Source organism: Apostichopus japonicus, chromosome 12 (assembly GCF_037975245.1).
Source record: "Apostichopus japonicus isolate 1M-3 chromosome 12, ASM3797524v1, whole genome shotgun sequence".
Taxonomy (NCBI): domain Eukaryota; kingdom Metazoa; phylum Echinodermata; class Holothuroidea; order Aspidochirotida; family Stichopodidae; genus Apostichopus; species Apostichopus japonicus.
This window is the reverse complement of record NC_092572.1, coordinates 5,640,681-5,660,519: the sequence shown is the minus strand read 5'-3', so window position 1 is coordinate 5,660,519 and position 19,839 is coordinate 5,640,681. Positions and strand designations below refer to the sequence as shown.

The following is a 19,839-nucleotide window of genomic DNA, read 5'->3' as shown; positions in this document are numbered from 1 at the left end:
TTCGGCATGTTCATATAAGTTTTCACACTCTCATATGAACATGTTTCTATTATTTTTCGACATACTTATATTAGTTTCGAGATGTAGGCTATATATTAATGTGAACAATTTTATAGTATTGTGTACATGCTTACATTGCTTTAGACATTATTGTGATACATATGGCATTCCGTATCTTTTGGACATGTATAAAGAATTGTCTTTGATACATTTACTTTCACATTGACATAGTGACCTCATCAGCAGTGGATTGCCATGATGACATCATTCATTCTAGTTTGATTAGATAAATTAGGAAACATAATCAATATATTTGCGATACAAAATAGGCTACTTTATTTCCCCTTTATTGGTTGAGTTTGTAAGTACAACCACATTGTAGCAAATTCATTACAACGTGCATGTAATTCTCGAGTTCGTAAGAACAGGGATGGGACAGCAGATGTGACAGATATTTTCCCAAATTTAATAGTAGAAATACGAGGCCTGTTCTTCTTCCCCCATTAAATGTTTAAACTAGGGATGTACGTCAAGACATTACAGGACCATTCATTTGGTCCCTCAGCAAAAATGCATTCCGTGGTAACAAATGTTAATATCATCAGTGTCATATAAATTACATACGTCATTGACATTTGTTTTTTTTCCCTCGAATTTCAACATTTTAAATTAAAGAAAAGTCTACCTCTATTTTCAGTCCCTTTCTTTTCGTCTACTTGATTCTTGGATCTGAAAAGGAAGTAGACCTTATTAATGTCGTTTTGTGAAGATCAATATATCACAGTTTATTTATTTCCAAATTATGTTAATCGTTTCACGGTTGTGTTGACATCATTTTCAGTTGATAGTGTGCTCATTACTCATTCACTAATTAAGGTCTTCGCTGAACTTTTGTGAACTGCTGAACGATTTTAAATAATTGGGGGGTTGCACTTGGTTAAGTGACTTTATGAAGGGTTAAATGGGGTCTACGCTCTAGAAAAGAGGTTTTAAACGTCAAATGGTGTTTTTTGAGGGATAAATTTAGGTTAATAGAAAGCAATAAACTCCATACTTCCCCCACATGAGATAGTGAACTTTATGGGAGGGTAATGTGTGAACAAAGTTTTTAATAATGGAGGGATGCTGTCCTGTGGTCTTTGAAGTCGTTTTTAATAAAGAGGGGCTGAGACTTCCTAAGGAAATAAATTTAAAGAACTAGACATGACATGGTGTATCCTGTTGCATATTTAGACTTTTTGAGTATGGATGATAGAAGTAGCTCTAAACGCAATGTGTCAATAATAAATATTTGAAGTGTGATGTTGTAAAAAAAAAGTTGGGGTGGGGGGGGGGGGGGGTTGGAGGTTGATATACAGTTAGAAGTGGTCCTCTTATTCCCAGGAAGAATGCAAAACGCCCAGACTGAGCCAATTTCCCCTTCATATGATCGGATGTGGGGAACCATGCTAACTACCTACCCCGCTCCCCTATAAGATACCCTTTGTTTATTGTTGTATTGCTGTGTTTTTTGATAGTTGGATGGGTGTATCATTTAACTGAGTATTCTTACCTGGGTTCTTCTTGTTTTCCATTTCCTTTATGAAACAAAACAATAAAGATTTTAAAAAAAAAGAGAAAAGGAAGTGAAACTGTCAGTAGATAAAATGCAATACTTCATCATAGGTATCAGGTGTTAAGATTGACAAAATTCTGAACATCTGAAATTATCAAAAGTACGAATGTTTCATGAATTTCGTGAATAAGGTTAAAAGAGTAGTCGTCATATTTAGTTTTGGAACTAACTATGGAAACATATGCTGATAATATTGTAACGCTCGGGCCGACCTCTGGCCAAGGTCGTGCGGAGCGTATGGGGAGCAGTGGCGGAGCCCTGCGGAGCGGCTCTCCGGGTTAATCCCTTGGCTTAGGTATTCCCTTTGTTACTGTAGTAATAGTAGGATTAGCCGCGCGCTGCATAGACCATTGTTTGCCGCTATGCGGATTATCCGCCATCACAAACGTTATGGTAATATTCATTACGTAACAGTATGTCGTACGATCGTAAAATTCATTCATGTGGGATGGGTGCAGATGTTTTTAGCTAATGTTCTATTAAGGGTTTAAAATGTATTTCGTTTTCGGGGGGATTATCAGACCTTAGGAAAGCTGCACTCTTTTATCAACCATTCTTAGTCAAAGAGACCCATTGCAAGTTTATGTAAATTAGATCCCGTATATAAGGATGTTTTCGAAGGAAATAGGACACACCTTAATCGAGTTCTTCAACGGCAAGGTCTATAGCGTTTTTTTGGTATCTTGGCAGGTTTACGCCCTGAAGCCAATACCATTTAGAGCAGGCCTCTGAAGCTGTATTTCATCGTTTTTCTTTTACTTCTCGCCGTATTTTTCTGTTACTTCTTAGAGCATTTGAGAGCTGATTTATTTATCCTTGTTTAGGACGAAGAAGTCCATTTACGTTTATTTTAATAGTCAGTTGCGGAAATAAACCGTTTTATACTTACCTGGATTGTTTGGATAATTTCTACTTGTGTTTGACTCCACGCTATTTCGCCGACTTTGTGGCCAATCAAAATACAACACCATCGGCCAAGGATCCTAACCTGCCGGCCTAACGCTACCCAATCTCAACCCCCACCCCCAAAATCGTTACACTGGTGGCAGCGGTGGGATCATCAAGACGGAATAGCTGGACCAGCTCGTAAAAAAATGGCAAGTACAAAACCTTCTGACGAACATTTTTCTGACCGTAGAAAGGTTATTTTAGAGGAAATAGAGTTCCTTAAGGAAGAATGTGAGAGGATGATTCCGCTCGTGAAAGACAGTCATTCAGGCGATGAAGTTGAGGATGCAGATGAAGACATTTCTTCTCCCTCCAGTAATAAGTACATGAAACTACCAGGCACCAAACCCCATGTGATAGATGAAGGGTTCTTGCCGAGTCAGGGTAGAAGGCACCATTCGGAGCCCACTGTCCGTGCGGAAAAACGAGACCATTCGGACTCTGTTTTCCAGCACCGGTACCGAGACCAGCCGGACTCAACCGGGACTCATCAGAAAAGGAGTGGAATTGAAAGGCAAAGACAGGTTCACACGGACTTTGCACCTTTGACAGGCAAAGGGGGCCAAGGTAATAGGTACCAGTCGGAACCTTGCACCTTTGCGGAGGATGTAGACTTCCATCGTAGTCGTATTCCCCCGTACCGGGTTCGGAACCAACCGGATTCCTCCGGGGCCTATGACACAGCTGCAGACAGGAGGAGGACAGGAATCGGTTCAGGAGCTCAACGATTAGGGAGCGGAGGAACAGCCGACTCCCGAGCACTTCAACACGATACCCCTCCTGAAGATGTTTACTTGCAAGATCCTGGGAGATATGCACCAAGGGATCGAGAGCACCCAGCCGAGCTTACGAGGGATGAGCATTTACACTCCCAGCGTCCCAGAGAACTGGAGCGTTCTTCCAAAACCCGACCAAATATGCTCCCCGAGAAATTCGACGGCTTGCAGCCCTGGGACAGTTACATATCACACTTCGAGAGTGTTTCGGACATTAATGGGTGGAACCTATGTGAAAAGGCAAAGTACTTGAAGGCAAGTTTGAAGGGAGATGCTCTGGAGACGCTGGCAGACCTCTCCAGTACCAAGATGGATTTCGAAACCCTCAGCACCGCCCTAGAGACAAGGTTTGGGCATGCACATAAAGGTCCTTTATTCCGAGCTCAGCTGACTATGAGGACAAGGGAGAGAGGAGAATCTGTCCAACAGCTGGCACAAGCTATCAGGAAGCTTGTAAGTTATGCATACCCTACACTTAACAGTAAAGCTAGAGACGATATTGCACTCGAACATTTCAGAAATGCCCTCAACGACATGGAACTTCAAAGAGCTGTGTTCATGTCAAAACCAACATCACTAGCGGAAGCAGTGGCAATTGCAGCGGAAACAGAGTCATTCCAGCGGGCACAACAGACAAACCACTTGAAGCAACGGGGTAACGTGAGGCAGGTCGTGGGAGATGCTCCAGAGGATAAGTCAGAATCACTCGGTATGGCCCAGATCGTACAGATGCTCAAGGAGATGAAGAGCACTTTAACTGAGCTTAAGGACTGGCAACAGTCGGTGAAAAGAGGGGAAGGTGGAGCAGGTGGACGAAGGAACAGAAGGAATGCCTCGAGGGAATGTTATAACTGCGGTGAACTTGGCCATTTCAAGTACGAATGTCCTCACCCTCTGAAGACGGCTCCTCCGAACCAGGGAAACGGACGGGAGTCGGGTCAGTAGGCCCTAGCCCGACTCATGACAGACGACGATGGCCTACAAAAGGAGTAAGTCCGACACAAATTCACAAAATCGATGCATCCGGAGCGTTCGTTACTGTCAAAATACACGAAAGACCTGTCCAGCTGTTGGTAGATACAGGTGCCACAATCACTGTAATATCAGAACGGATTTTTCAGGATCTCCCACCCAGTGTGCAGGCTAAGCTTAAAAGCAAAGACAAGTTTGTTTTGATGGCAGATGGCAGTAGTAAGATCAGGGACAAGGGGACAATAGTCTTGGACGTCGAAGCTGCAAACAAGAGATTCCAGCATGAGATCCACGTAATGGACATTGAATATGAGGGTATCCTGGGTCTGGATTTCATGATCAAACATGACTGTCAACTTGACTGGAAAAGGGGGAAAATTTGCTTTGATGGAGTGAATGTAGAACTACACTCGCAGGCGATCCAAAACGCTGTATTCCGTCTCAGTGTAAAGGAGACTACAATCGTTCCCCCAGGAAGTGAATCCATTGTAGCAGCCCAACTTGTGAAAACTGGTCGTTGTCACCATTCTGTAAAGAAGGATGGCATGAGGAATGGTTACGTGTCACCATTACAGAGCTTTCATGACAGGCATGACGTGGTAGTGGCACATGCCCTCGTGGATGCATCACAGGAAGTCATGCCTCTCCGAGTCTTCAATCCGACGGAAAATGAAGTCACATTGTACAAGGACTCCCAACCAGCTACTGTAGAATTTTCCATTCAAATCCTCGACGATGACACTGCACCGGAGACACGGACGCCTAAATCTGTCGGTGTTATCCACACGGATGACGCAGCTGAAACTGAGAGCACCACTGCAGACCAAGGTCAGAGCTCTCTTCCAGATCACATTCAGAAACTGTTGGATGGAGCCGGATGCGATCTGTCTGATACCCAACGGAATCAGGCAGAATGCTTCCTCATGAAGTTTTCTGAACTTTTCAGCTCAGGCAATAGTCAGCTTGGGAGAACAAATATCGTGAAGCACAGGATCAACACCGGAGACAACCCTCCGATCAAACAGTGCCCAAGAAGAATCCCAATTCACAAACAAGCAGTTGCGGACAAGGAGGTGGAGAAAATGTTACAAAGTGGCGTTGTTTTACCTTCCAAGAGTCCCTGGGCATCTCCAATTGTGCTTGTTACAAAGAAAGACGGCTCCACCCGCTTCTGTATCGACTACAGAAAGCTCAACGATGCCACCATCAAAGACGCGTATCCTCTTCCAAGGATCGAAGATAGCTTGGATTCCCTAGGCGGGTCGAGGTGGTTTTCCACTTTGGACTTAGCCTCTGGATACTGGCAAGTTGAAGTTAAAGAGGAGGATCGAGCTAAGACTGCCTTTGTTACTCGAAAAGGACTGTATGAATTCACAGTTATGCCGTTCGGTCTCTGCAACGCCCCGGCCACTTTCCAACGTTTGATGGAAAGGGTACTTGCTGGCCTTCAGTGGGACGTTGCCGTCTTATACATCGATGACATCATAGTGCATGGGCGCACATTTGAGGAACACATAGAACGCTTAAGCTCTGTCCTCCAACGTTTGCGAGAGGCCAATCTGACACTGAAAACCAAGAAGTGCTGCCTATTCCAAAGCAAAGTTGAGTTCTTGGGCCACGTAGTATCAGGTGAAGGTATAAGTCCCAACCCCCGGAAAGTAAAGGATGTAGCGGAATGGGTCACACCCTCAACCTTGACAGACCTGAGGAGCTTTCTAGGCCTTGCAACCTACTATCGGAGGTTCATTGAAGGGTTCGCCAGCATAGCCCGTCCACTGCATGCACTGACTGAGAAAGGAAAGCAGTTCAAGTGGAGCGATGACTGTGCAGAAGCATTTGCTACTCTGAAGAACAAACTAACCTCATCTCCGATTTTGGCATACCCCTACGATAAGGACCCTTTTGTACTCGACACAGATGCCAGCCAGTTTGGAATAGGTGCAGTGCTCTCACAGAAACAGTCTGGTCAGGAACTTGTTATTTCCTATGGAAGTCGACTTCTCACGAAAAGGGAACGCAACTATTGTACAACGAGAAAAGAGTTGCTGGCCGTTGTTTACTTTGTACGGTATTTCAGACATTACTTGCTGGGCAAGCCGTTTCTACTACGTACCGATCATGGGAGCTTGCGGTGGTTGTTTTCATTCAAGGAACCCGAGGGGCAGGTTGCTCGCTGGATAGAGAGTTTGGCCCCTTATGAATTCAAGATCGAACACAGGCCGGGAACCAAGCACCTCAATGCAGACGCACTATCGAGGAAACCATGTGCACAGTGTGGACTCAGCAGCTCCACAGATCCTGGAAAAAACGAACTGAGCGTGAAAGCAGATGTGGAGGCAGTAACGCCCCACCCAGAGAACGATGGTGACACTGAGAAGCTACCCAGAATATCTGACGTTGACCATGTACCAAATAGTGCCACAGACTCCATGACAATTCCTACTTGGTCGAAAGAGCACCTCAGAAAGGAGCAGCTCAAAGACAGAGAACTTAAAATGTTCATAGAAATTCTAGAAAGTGGTAGAACCCGACCTTCCTGGGAAGAGATTTCCAGCGAGGATGCCGCTGTGAAGTTTCTCTGGTCACGTATGGAGCAATTACGCATCCAAGAAAATGTGCTGTACTTGAGGTGGGAAGACGCAACCGGGGAGACTGTAAACTATAAGCTCTTAGTACCCAAGGCCATGCGAAAAGAAGTGATGGGTCAGCTGCATGACGTCAGGACTGCCGGGCATCTAGGTTTCAACAAGACGTGGAGTAGAGCGAAACGTGCACCGGTCTACTGGAGAAATATGCGGAGGGACATCTACGAACACTGTGTCCAATGTCATGAGTGTGGATCCAGGAAAAGTCCCACGAAAAAGAACCGAGCCCCCATGCAGGAGTATCGAATTGGGATACCAATGGAAAGAGTCGCAATGGACGTGGCTGGACCCTTCCCTGAGACTTGTCGTGGCAATCGTTTCATACTTGTAGTAAGCGACTACTTCACGAAATGGACCGAAGCTTACGCCATGCCCAACCATACAGCAGAAACAGTTGCCAATACGTTCGTGGAGCAGTTCGTATGCAGGTTTGGCACACCCAGAGAAGTTTTCACGGACCAGGGCAGAGAATTTGAATCCCGGTTATTCTACTGTATGTGTAAAGAACTTGGCATTGAGAAAACCCGTACGTCCCCTTTCCATCCCCAGTCTGACGGCATGGTGGAGCGGTTTAACCGGACTATGGAATGTATGCTGACCAACTATGTGTCAGGAAATCAGAGAGACTGGGACGTTAGTCTGCCATTTATTACCATGGCCTACCGATCCACTGAACATGACTCCACCAAGTTTACTCCAAATATGTTGATGCTGGGAAGAGAAGTGGAGATGCCGCTGGACATTGTGGTGGGCCTACCCCTGCAGGAGGACTTCAGTGGAAGCTACAGGGAGAACCAAGCCCCGCATATTGGTTATGCGGAACGCCTACGCTACAGATTGGAAACAAGTTTCGAGGTAGTACGCACGAATTTAGGGAAACAGATGACCCGACAAAAGCACCACTACGACAGGGGCAGTAAAGGAACGACACGGTACCAAACCGGTGATTCGGTGTGGCTTTATAACCCGACGAGGAAGATCGGGCTGAGCCCGAAACTACGCCCCACATGGGATGGCCCTTACGTCGTCACGAAACGATTAACAGATGTGACATATCGCATCCGGAAAAACCCTAGGTGCAAGCCAAAGGTTGTTCACTCCGATCGGCTTAAACCCTACCTAGGCACCCACGATAAGGGATGGTGGAAGGGGCAAGTCCCCGAAGAAGACACCAGAGAGGAGGAACCTGTCACACCAAGGAACACCTTGGAAGTACCCACTCCGAAAACACCAAGTAAGACGCCCCCTTCTGACCCCGGCCCGAAGGAGAAACCACCCGGACGCCGTTACAACTTGCGCCCCCGGTTTCGTTAGAACTTAGTTGCAGTAAAGCCTTTGATTTTGTATTCGCATTTTCGGAATGTGCCAAGGTAAGATCACACCAATCGGATGTGGTCGGCAGTCCGGGGCCAGCACCACACGGAAGCTGGTCCCTTTTCCTGTGTTTCCCCTAGAAAATCCGACGGAAGAGTTTATGGTGGAAGGTTACCAACTATTATGTTTTAAAATTGTGAAGCCGAGTATTTGCGTTTCAAACTGAAAGAAAATGTTTTGTGTTTGTAATTTTAATTTAAGTGCAAAAGACGATCTCAAAGAGTTTTTAAATTGGACCATTTATTGTAAATTTGTGTACGGACTCAGCCAAGGAACCGCATTTTTTTTTGTTGGATTCAATTTATGTAAAGTTTTCCTTTGGATATTTTAGCGGTGAGAAACTTCGAAGCCTTTATTGTTTTTATCTGTTTTGTTAGGAACATGCTTAGTAGGTGTGAAGAGAGTATTTCAGTATCTTAGTAACGTGATTCCTTTCTGTTTTTAAAATGCATTCATCGAATTCACATCTACATTCTCGTGCTCACGAGGTAACCCATTTAAAAAGTTTGTAAATAGCGACTAACAATGGTCTAGGTCCTTGCTGTTTGTTACGGCACTATTAAGAGTATTTATCATGTGGGGTCACATGGTGTAAGCCAAGTGGAGGAGAGTGTAACGCTCGGGCCGACCTCTGGCCAAGGTCGTGCGGAGCGTATGGGGAGCAGTGGCGGAGCCCTGCGGAGCGGCTCTCCGGGTTAATCCCTTGGCTTAGGTATTCCCTTTGTTACTGTAGTAATAGTAGGATTAGCCGCGCGCTGCATAGACCATTGTTTGCCGCTATGCGGATTATCCGCCATCACAAACGTTATGGTAATATTCATTACGTAACAGTATGTCGTACGATCGTAAAATTCATTCATGTGGGATGGGTGCAGATGTTTTTAGCTAATGTTCTATTAAGGGTTTAAAATGTATTTCGTTTTCGGGGGGATTATCAGACCTTAGGAAAGCTGCACTCTTTTATCAACCATTCTTAGTCAAAGAGACCCATTGCAAGTTTATGTAAATTAGATCCCGTATATAAGGATGTTTTCGAAGGAAATAGGACACACCTTAATCGAGTTCTTCAACGGCAAGGTCTATAGCGTTTTTTTGGTATCTTGGCAGGTTTACGCCCTGAAGCCAATACCATTTAGAGCAGGCCTCTGAAGCTGTATTTCATCGTTTTTCTTTTACTTCTCGCCGTATTTTTCTGTTACTTCTTAGAGCATTTGAGAGCTGATTTATTTATCCTTGTTTAGGACGAAGAAGTCCATTTACGTTTATTTTAATAGTCAGTTGCGGAAATAAACCGTTTTATACTTACCTGGATTGTTTGGATAATTTCTACTTGTGTTTGACTCCACGCTATTTCGCCGACTTTGTGGCCAATCAAAATACAACACCATCGGCCAAGGATCCTAACCTGCCGGCCTAACGCTACCCAATCTCAACCCCCACCCCCAAAATCGTTACAATATGATACATGTTAATCTAAAAACAGCTTGTCATTTTCTATTAAAAAACCTTGGAAAGGAGTTCTTGAAACGCTAATATTCAAATAAAATATTGTCTTATTTGTATGTATTATATCGTATTTTTTTGGTAATATGCTTCTTTTTTCTTGTTTAAATATTTATCTTTTTCACTACCCTCCATTCTTTGTTTGATATGTAGAGATATTATCTAGAATCAAACACTACTGAATTAATATTTAAAAGAGAGTTGTTAGGAATTATTGTTTTATTTTATTTTGACATTGTCGTTAATTTGTGACTCTACCTAGAAATTATTTAGTCAAAACTAGAAACATGCATGTAAGAAGAAATAAAAACACGTACCTAGTCTGTCACGTGCAATCAAATAAATAATTACAAGGACCAACATCACAATGATGATAGCCTCCACTATGCAGGCAGCAATCAGCCCTGTATAGTTGCAATCTGAAACTGTGGAAAGAATACGTTTGTGATTGTATCTCGGAACAACATTAAAGTTCCGACTGAGGAAAGTTCAAACATAAAATAAATGCATTTACACATTACATTATTGGGACGTACCTAACTAATGCGAAGTATTGAAGTCTGCCTTCTACTGCATAGGCGGAGTTTCAAGAAGTGAAGTACCGTTTGTAACGTGGCCAGTGGTTTTACTAATTTACTTAACAGTTTTTTTGTTCAAGGATCATCATGTATATATATATGACAGAGACGGTGGACAATTTCCTGAAAGAGCCAAATAAATATTTATTTCATTTAGTAAATCAAATGTTTACAACTTTCGATTATTCGCCTTTGTCTTGATATAATTGAATTTTCAGGGTAAACTACAAATAGGTATTTGTTAAATGTGAGGTTGTGAGGGTATTATTTGTTTGAAGTGAGCAGATTCGTTCTTGAAATGCACTAAAATACTTCTTTACTCTTAATATTTTCAGTAAATCATCAATTAAGTATAATACGCGATGTCATTCGGACTGATGAGATTTGGGCTGTTATTTTGGATAGAGTCACGTTTGCACATTTAATTTTCAGTATTGTTAATTTTGCAAAAGAAAAAAAAAGAAAAAAAAGAAAATGAAACAGCCTTTCGTATGCGTCTGCATATACGTCATCCCTTATTATAATTGATCTCCGTTTGAGTGGTGTTCTATATCTACTGGGTGAAAAATAACTGCCTTCTGTTGATAGAATACAGTACGTACTCGTCGCTTCGGGAGTGTACAAGCTAGAATAATATCAACTCTTTGAAGCGACGTTGTTGCCGGTTATGTCATCGCTTTTGTTCTTTACTAAGTATATATTATTAGGAACCTATCCTTACTATGCAACTCCCAAATTTACCTGCTATCAAGTCCAGATTGGTAAGAGGATATTTGTATGAGTCGCTAGTGTTTAAGTTTTAATGAAACATTATCCTTACACATCTGTCACCTACAAGAGCGGGGTACAATTTAGCGCGGTCGAATGGAGGCTATCCGACCAATATAAAGACACAGTACAAGTAATTCACAAAGACATCCAAGTATATCTTAATAATACAAATTAAATTCATCAAAGTCTCTTCTTTCTTAAATAAATAAATGAATATAATTCTAAGTCAATAATACTATGGATTCTAATATTCTCCTGCTACAAGCATGGAGTTGAGATACTTCACAAAGTTGAAACCATTTACAAGAGTTTAACAAATTTTAGGTGCTCAGACAAAATTTGGTTGTTTTCCAAAACGTATGATTTACTCAATACCCAAGTAGTTTGTTTGCCCCAGAAAAACTAAGTAATTACTCATACCTCGATAGTGTTGATTTTACAATATGATATTACCAGTAGTTGAGAACAAGTTTACTTGTGAACACAATATTTAAAGTTCAAAATTGAACGACGTTCCAGTGTCCAATGCTCCTCAGTAAGAGACAGTTTCTCGTAACTATAGATGTTACAATCATAAAGTTCTACCGCTCTTCAGTAGTATAAGATGTTACACCAGTCAGTGTGGATTGATTATCCCAGTAAGATGAAAGTCACTTGTTATTCTCGTTGAATCCCAAACGGATATAAAAGTGGCACTGTATTTAATAAGCAAGAACCCAAAACTTTTATAATATTTTGAATTCCAATTCACAATGCAATATATATATATATATATATATATATATATATATATATATATATATATATATATGCTTTCATTACAACCAATTTTGAGATGATTTTCATATTTCAAAAATAATAACTTCAAGCCGCCAGTAGATGGGATAATTTACTAAAAATTATACATCATTTTAGTCATTCCAAAAGTTGACCTAATTAATTTTACATTACATTAAACTCATTTCTAACGTCAAAATAACTTTACTTTTATACGCTTGTAGAGTAATGTTATTGCCACATGTCGTACAACTCCAAAACTAGGCGCGGCACATTAAAATAATATCTTTACTTGCGGTAAATTCACTAATTTAACACAATTTATCTCTTTTCATGCATGCTATATTTTCATTACCTAAATGCCATAAATAATGCATACATGGAAATGAATTTCATAGAACAATTACAAACCTTTTTACATTGTTTCTCCCTTACAGCAAATCTCAATATTTAACCAAATAATGTTTACTGTAAATACATGCTTTATGTCAAAGTTTTACTTACAATGATATCACATTTGACGTCCCTTGGCAAGCCCCGTAGTACAGCTGTAGCGATACATGTCAGCATCCAATACTGCCATCAAACAGCTGCCCTCCTCAGACTCTATCAAGATTTTGGTAACCAGGCGACTTTTCCCAACACAATTCTTGCCAATGATGAATTCCAAATTCACAACATTATGGCCTCCCGGCTTATATAGGTTATCATAAGTGAAATAAATCCCATGCCATGTGTTGAAACGGAAAATTAAATCGGGCGACTTACCAAGAGATATACATATAGAAATCATATGACTCTCACAGCATGGTGTTTTAGCTAAGAGTGATGTGTTTGTTCAGCACTAGCTTATACATGCATTAGCTAGTCCATCGTATAGAAAATATGTCGCATCTATTGGCGCAGATAATAGGATCACCTGGGAACTGTGAGCAATTCTACAGCATTCTCAATCTACCCCTATTCATACACCTACCACTATAATGCTGACACATTCCTACTACCTAGTCAGCATGATTATACTAGATCTGACGGGTTCCCTGGATTAAAAGTTTTAATACACAACAGCTTGTTCACTCATGCAAAAGATGACCAAGCCTATCATCACCAATAGTAAAATACACTGTCCTATCTACTCTAATGTGACAACATCCCTGGTAACAAGAGATTGAAATTTTTAAAACCACACCCTACATAATATCATTAATATATCTAACTGGTATTCAAACCGCCATCAGAGAAACAGAATTTCTGTCAAGATTAAGCAAATCATATTAATACCAATCTGATGAAATTAGGTAAAAATGATTTCCCAGTCCTTTTTCTAGCAATGAGGCTAACTGGATATGAAAAACTTACTTTTATTCCGAGGATCATTGGTAGATCGGTGTTGAGTTGTAACCGTGCTAGCTTCAAATTTTGGAATGGAAAATACATGGAAAGTTATATGAAAGTAGTGATCCACGGGTGGTCGCTTTAACTAAATCATATTAATTTTATAGAAAACACATTATGAAGTAGAACTTTGAAAAGCATATTTCCTTATGACATGTCACTAACATAGTTTAACACGTTATGAAAGCAATTAGGAAGACAGGGCTACATAGCGGGAAAATAATTGAATAATTAGTGTAATTAAAATATTATCGCTTATTTGTTTATACAAATACATACAGTAAAGGAGAATTTGCTTAAAGTTATCGACCCCTTCCTGCATCAAAGAGAATGAAATTAGAAATAATAAAACAAATAAAACGTAAATTTAAACTAAAGCAGGCAATTTATAATGCTCAAATGTACAGTGACTCGTTTCCGTAAATAAAAAGTGAACAGAATCACGCAGAACGAATGGATTACTTTTGAAATTGTAATTTTTGGAAATTATATTCTTCAGCAAATAAATCAAACATATTTTAGCTTACCAACAACATTTGGGTTTACAGGAAAAAGTAATACAAAACACAACTTTTGAACGGCGTTCATAGTTATAACAAGCAATCACAGTGCTTTTATGAACATTATTGTGAAGAGTTGACTAAAATATGAAAAGAAGTTCACATACCCTGAAAAGGGTAAGTTGTTACAGTAGAAGTAGGTAGGACAGTGTTACCTGTAAATTTGAAAGTATTAACTTCCTTCTTCTAAAATATTTATAGAACAGACTTAAATATAGGTTAATTAGTTGATCCCTTCAATGAAAAAAAAAACTGTATGCAAGGGCAGCTGTTATTTACATGCAGTTATCAAATGTAAATTGTCTTCGATTTTATTCGTCAGTAGTAAAAATTGTATTACCGTGATTCAGTAATAGAAGTCCAACAAAAGAATAAAAAGTAAAAATGAGCAACTTAATCAGAACTTTCCTTTACAACAGGATATGAAATATGTGTAAGTTTGTGATTTATTTATTAATTTTCATGTTAATCTTCAAGTCAAATACTGCTTTGTTGAATAGTATAACCAGTTAAAATACCAGCCGTATTGCCACGCCCGCGCTGTAAGATGAAACAGATCCATCATTAGTTTATAATCCGAGACCACATTTGCATGACAAAGTTTCATTTTAATAATTCCTGAGGAAATTCAGTTTGAAAATATCTACGAAACCAAAGGCATGGTTTGTGGTAAAATATCCAGGAATGAAGAGACTGAACAGATTCCTAGTTTGGTGCCTAGAGCGATCGTCTTATGCAATTAGACGTTATACAACCTAGTGGATTTGTTTTCACCTCAATCTAATGAAATATTTGGGGCTGATTCATTTCAAGTTAGGACTAACCTGTATGTGTATGCTGTTTAAATTAGGAAAAAATCACTATCATTTAGTCAAGGTTTTATGCAGAAATGAAATGTTTCCTTACAAGTCTGGCCGAAGGCCGACACCACATCGATAACATATAAACCAATATAATAATATCATTAAAATAAGTACGTAAAAGAAAAAAAAACAAATATAAGAATATAGAAGTACTTTTATCTAAATGCTCAAGCGAAGAGCACCATTTGTATGTTAGATTCAATGTTTCAAAAGACAGGTCTGTACACTGTACCTGTAGTGCTATTACTCATACTCTTACCCGAGAACATTTTCCGTACTCGTACTTGAGACTAGTTTGTACCCATATTTGTTCTAATATTATATTTCACTCAGAAATCAAGTCAAGCGTTTGCTATCGGTCTGAAATGACATAAAACGCCGGACATATGTAGCACAATATCCTCTGGTCTGTCGACGCAGTTTACGTAGCCCTAAAATAATGCTTGGAGGTGATATGACCGACAGGAGGTATATTATTTTGTTTTGAAACAGATGATTTTAATTTAACTCCTCTTTGACAAAAGTAAAAAAAATATGTTGGAACAATACCGCTCTTACTGACTAAAACTGGCTTATGTGATGTAAACAACGGAGAATAATAAAAGGTAAGTCCTAGCTTAATTGTCATGGGCATCAACATGCAACAACTAAGATAAGATTACAATAAACTACTACCTTGAATCAAGCGAGATCATGCCCTACCCCAATTATAATCAGATAAAAAGTCACTCAGCATTACAACACCAGCGAAATATTTTACACGTACCTCTTTATCAATTCGCTCTTTGTGTAACATATCAGCCTAATTATGAAATAGGGATGGTATTCACAACACTACATAATATCTCATACTTACTTATTGTGCAAACTTTACTGTCTGTGACATATGAGCTATCTCCATAGTAAAGTCCATTGCACCCTCTGCAGCTATATGTCAGGTCTACACCAGCTTCTACGTCATTGGTTTGTACTGTGGTAGTTGTATTACCCTGTATAAGATGACCAGTTCCATTGAAATAGCTAAACACCATTCCAGAGTCTGAGGGGGATTCTCCATCAGTTGGGATAGCAAAACAAGAACAGCTTAAGGTAGCTTCTTTGCAGTCCTGGTCAAATGAAATGTCCAGGGCACATGTTGGTGGTGCTGTCAAATAAAACGAATTAAATTCTCACTTTCAAGTTAAACCAGATTCTAAGAAACTGGAAGCAACATCCTTTAATGGCAAATCTTCATGTTGAAAACATTTCATCAGATGAAATCAATATGTATTTTAAGGTTCAAGGAATAAAAATAAATCTAATTTGGAAAAGCGTCTGCAAGTTTACAAGAAGGTTATTAAGTCTACTTTGGTGTTGAGAATAAAGTTATCTATTGACCAAAACAATAACTTGCACATATCATCGTTCATTAACAACCACTTCGCTATGTCCCAAATTATGTATGTACGTGATACGCTGTGTGTATTTGAGAGAACCAAAACTGCTTTTTATATGAATTTTGTCAGCCCTCCATGACTTATGATTTTATAAAGTCAACGGTGAGAGTTCAATATAAATCACACGAACAGCTGCTTTTCACGTGATACGCCCCGTGGAATCCAAAACATGAATGCCTAAAAGGCACTAAAAGACAAATCCTACCCACAGAGTAATCTGCCCCCACCAACTCCCTACACTGAACTTAACTCGAAAACCTATGCAAAGGTACAAACGGTCGGCCAACCAGTGCCCCCAAACGCGGCGCCAACGGCCCGTGAAAACATGTCACGACAAGCAGTGAACATCGGCCTCGACTTGGATCCGTATGTCACTTTTCAACGCTGCAGGAACAAGCTGACATGGATCGTCTCTTCCACAAAACACTTTATTGTATCTGTTTACCCCCTTCATGTTTCTTAATTAAAAAGCGATACAAACAATGTCATGCGAAAAACTCCCACATGACAATTCGGGGGATCAACTCCGTATAATACAACACTATGCCCTACTGACCATGAACGATCACCACTAATTATGTCCGAATGAGCATGAAACCACTCATATAGCTTAAAAAACAAAGACCGGTTTCCAAACACATACATGAACAATGCCGTGTACATGGTCATTGCAGCAGTTTCTCGGAAATAATCTGTGTTCAATGCGTTAGGTAGTAACGTTTCGAGTTGGTGACCAGGGCCCCATGTGAAATTCTCCAACCAAGGTCACGAAGCATTATTGTAACCTGAACTTGGCCGTTCTTAAAATTCACCCTTCATCCGTGCTGGTTTGGAAACATAATTAAAGATTGCTGATTATTATTAATGTTCCAATTAAGGGGTTACTTAACAGTTGCAAACTTGCAACAGACGCAGAACAATGGTTTTAGTCTGAATGCCACATCTTTTCAATCATTAGTAACTTGAGTAGACTCGTTTAAAACAAAAGTCACTGGTGTTGTTATTGTTTCACAGAGCAGAGATAAAAGCTTATCACCGAGCTATAGGAAAAGATAGCTTCGTCAGCCTGACGTCTACCACATTTTATTGGGAAGGACGATACCAGCCTTTCAAAAATGTGTGTGCACTTTTTATGTAGTTCGTTTTGGTTTTCACATCCTACTTCAATTTCGCATTGGCCAGTTTTCCACGTACCTGATTTTGGCCGGTTCTAACTAAGGACTGACAATATACAGTACCTAATGCTATGTAAGCATATCAGGGTTAGTATAAAGCAAAGATAGACCATGCACCACTAGTTGTAAAGAATTTTCTTTATAAGATGAAAGGTCTTCATAACTAGAACTAGAAATTAAAATAACTCTTCTCAATGCCATCTATCTACAATTGTACAAAGTGCTTGAACATATAATACTTGAATGTACACTGCTAAAACGGCCACGGGGTCTATAAAAGTCAAACGTCAAAATTCGCTTACTTGCGAGAGAAAGGACTTCAAACTGTATGGGTGTATGTCTGGCCCAGTGAGTCATGAATTGTACAGAGGTGAAGATACAAACGGTTTTTCAAATTACAAATAGCTAATACACTTATATTATATTGATACAAAACTTAGATTATTAAGCGCACTATCGTATTAATAACAATTATAGTCAATAACCATCAAGGTGCCTATAAATAAAATTACTTTAGATAAAAACATCTCGCTACTTAACGTAAAATTTCATAAAATAGTTGGAGTTAGAAGTATTAGGCCAAAGTTTCCCAAAAGCAAGCACATGGTCAGGTGAAAGGTCATATACTAGATGAATCAAAGCTTCAGAATTTCCCACCATGTCAAAAGGTTTGAGATGAAATTTCCACTCCATGGCTCGCAGTCTCGGCTGGACAGGATACTACGTCTAATCGTTATGTATCTTTATGAACTTGGAAAATAACTATCCAGTACAGTTGTAGCTGTTATTTGACATATCATTAAGTTACATATCACTAACGTTTCAATAGGCCTATTATAAAGTCTAATTAGGAATTGGCTCTATGTTGTGTATTCCTGTTTTACAATGTGATGTCAATGTACACCACTAATGAAACGTTATAATAAGATGAAATATGCTATGATGTCCTTAAATTCATTTCATTCGATAAGGGTACGGTCATAACATTTTACATACAGTATAAAACTGTAATCAACTTACATATCATTAATGTTTTAGTGATGAGGTTTGGTGGTATTGGTTCCGTGGTGCTGTATCCATTAACACTGCAGGTAACTTCTATCGCAGAGTCAGTAACTGGTACTGTTGCTGTCAAGCTAAGGTCAAACAGGCCATCATTTGCTACTGGGCTATCTTGCTGCACATTATCAGCACCAGAAATATCCAAGGATAGTGTACCTGGATGCACCCCTTTAGCTGCACAAGTACATATCAGCTCTGAAGTAGGATTCACACCTTGTGCAGGACAAGTGACAGCAGGAGGGACAAAGCAATCAAATGAAATTTCATCCGGGATAGCTGGAAACAAAATACCAAGTTAATGTGAAGGATGATTCTGAAAAGTTTAGTAGATTTTCCAAACTTACTATGAATAATTCAATCAGACTAATAAACAACGAAGTTTTCTTGACATTAAACAAGTTGAAGAAATTGGTGATATCTGTCACCATGGTTTATCTATTGCAGATGGAGTGACTTTATACATGGCCAAGTGGGTTGTTACATGCGCGATATGTAGCCTTGTCTACAATACAAAGAACATCACTAGTGTGTAGATTGCAAACGCTTGGTAATGTAGCCGGAGCTTAGCCTACTTACATATGCTTAAACGAGACATGACTTTTATTTAAGAATCTCACACTAGAAGCAACGGTGTAGATAGCCGGTGAATGAAATATTGTTCTGCACATGAACTGACTACAATGTATCTCAATAAAGGAAAACATTACCCCGCTTGGTAGAATCATTAAGGACATTATGATTTGAAATACACAAGTATTTATTTTAAATTGGCAAATATTACGATGAGGAAACATGTTTTTCGTCCTAATGAAAGAAGAACATATTCATAGCACTCTGGTGAAATTTGCGAGCAATTCCACCATAGCATCGCTGAGGTATTTCCAATTAAAACAAGAACAACAGTGTTAGTATACAAACACTTTTCATTGTAGTGCATGGTGAAGGTCAAACTTGGTTAGTTGTTCATATTCAATGGGGGCTTTGTTAGGGCAACTCATTGGAAGTTATTTCGGTCACGAAGAAGCAAGTTCGCCGTTTAGTCCATTAACGTAGACTAAATCTAAGCTATATTGTGCAATGTTTAATACACAGTACTCTACCTAGCGTGTGCCAGTAATATAAACGAAGACATGATTACTTAAACCATCAGAACTAAGCTGTAAATCACGAATTACTCCAGTTTCGGACTTGACAGAGATTACACAGAGTCCTGGATACTGATTGGTCAAATTGAACAACATGTTAACAGTACTGTATTTTACGAACATAAGGAACATCCGAAGGTCTAATGGACGATTAATCTAACGAATACACATTGGTCTATTGTTTATCATTGCAAATATATAAACCTCCGGTCTATTAAAAACTACTTGTTCGATATCCTGGCCC

General features: G+C 39.8%; 1 protein-coding gene across 3 annotated transcripts in view; it reads right to left on the bottom strand.

Annotated features, from left to right (window-relative positions):
• LOC139977547 (uncharacterized) overlaps positions 1 to 19,839 on the bottom strand; it is a 41,371-nt gene that overhangs the window by 5,258 nt on the left and 16,274 nt on the right. For 2 of the 3 annotated variants that reach the window (XM_071986931.1, XM_071986929.1), the window contains exons 4-10: positions 18,409 to 18,726; positions 15,634 to 15,921; positions 14,022 to 14,069; positions 13,319 to 13,369; positions 10,151 to 10,258; positions 1,553 to 1,577; positions 686 to 729 (exon numbers count right to left, since the gene is read on the bottom strand). In XM_071986931.1, the coding sequence (XP_071843032.1) occupies positions 686 to 729; positions 1,553 to 1,577; positions 10,151 to 10,258; positions 13,319 to 13,369; positions 14,022 to 14,069; positions 15,634 to 15,921; positions 18,409 to 18,726 (882 nt within the window). The remainder of the gene's footprint in view (positions 1 to 685; positions 730 to 1,552; positions 1,578 to 10,150; positions 10,259 to 13,318; positions 13,370 to 14,021; positions 14,070 to 15,633; positions 15,922 to 18,408; positions 18,727 to 19,839) is intronic. The other variant, XM_071986930.1, reaches the window with a different exon arrangement.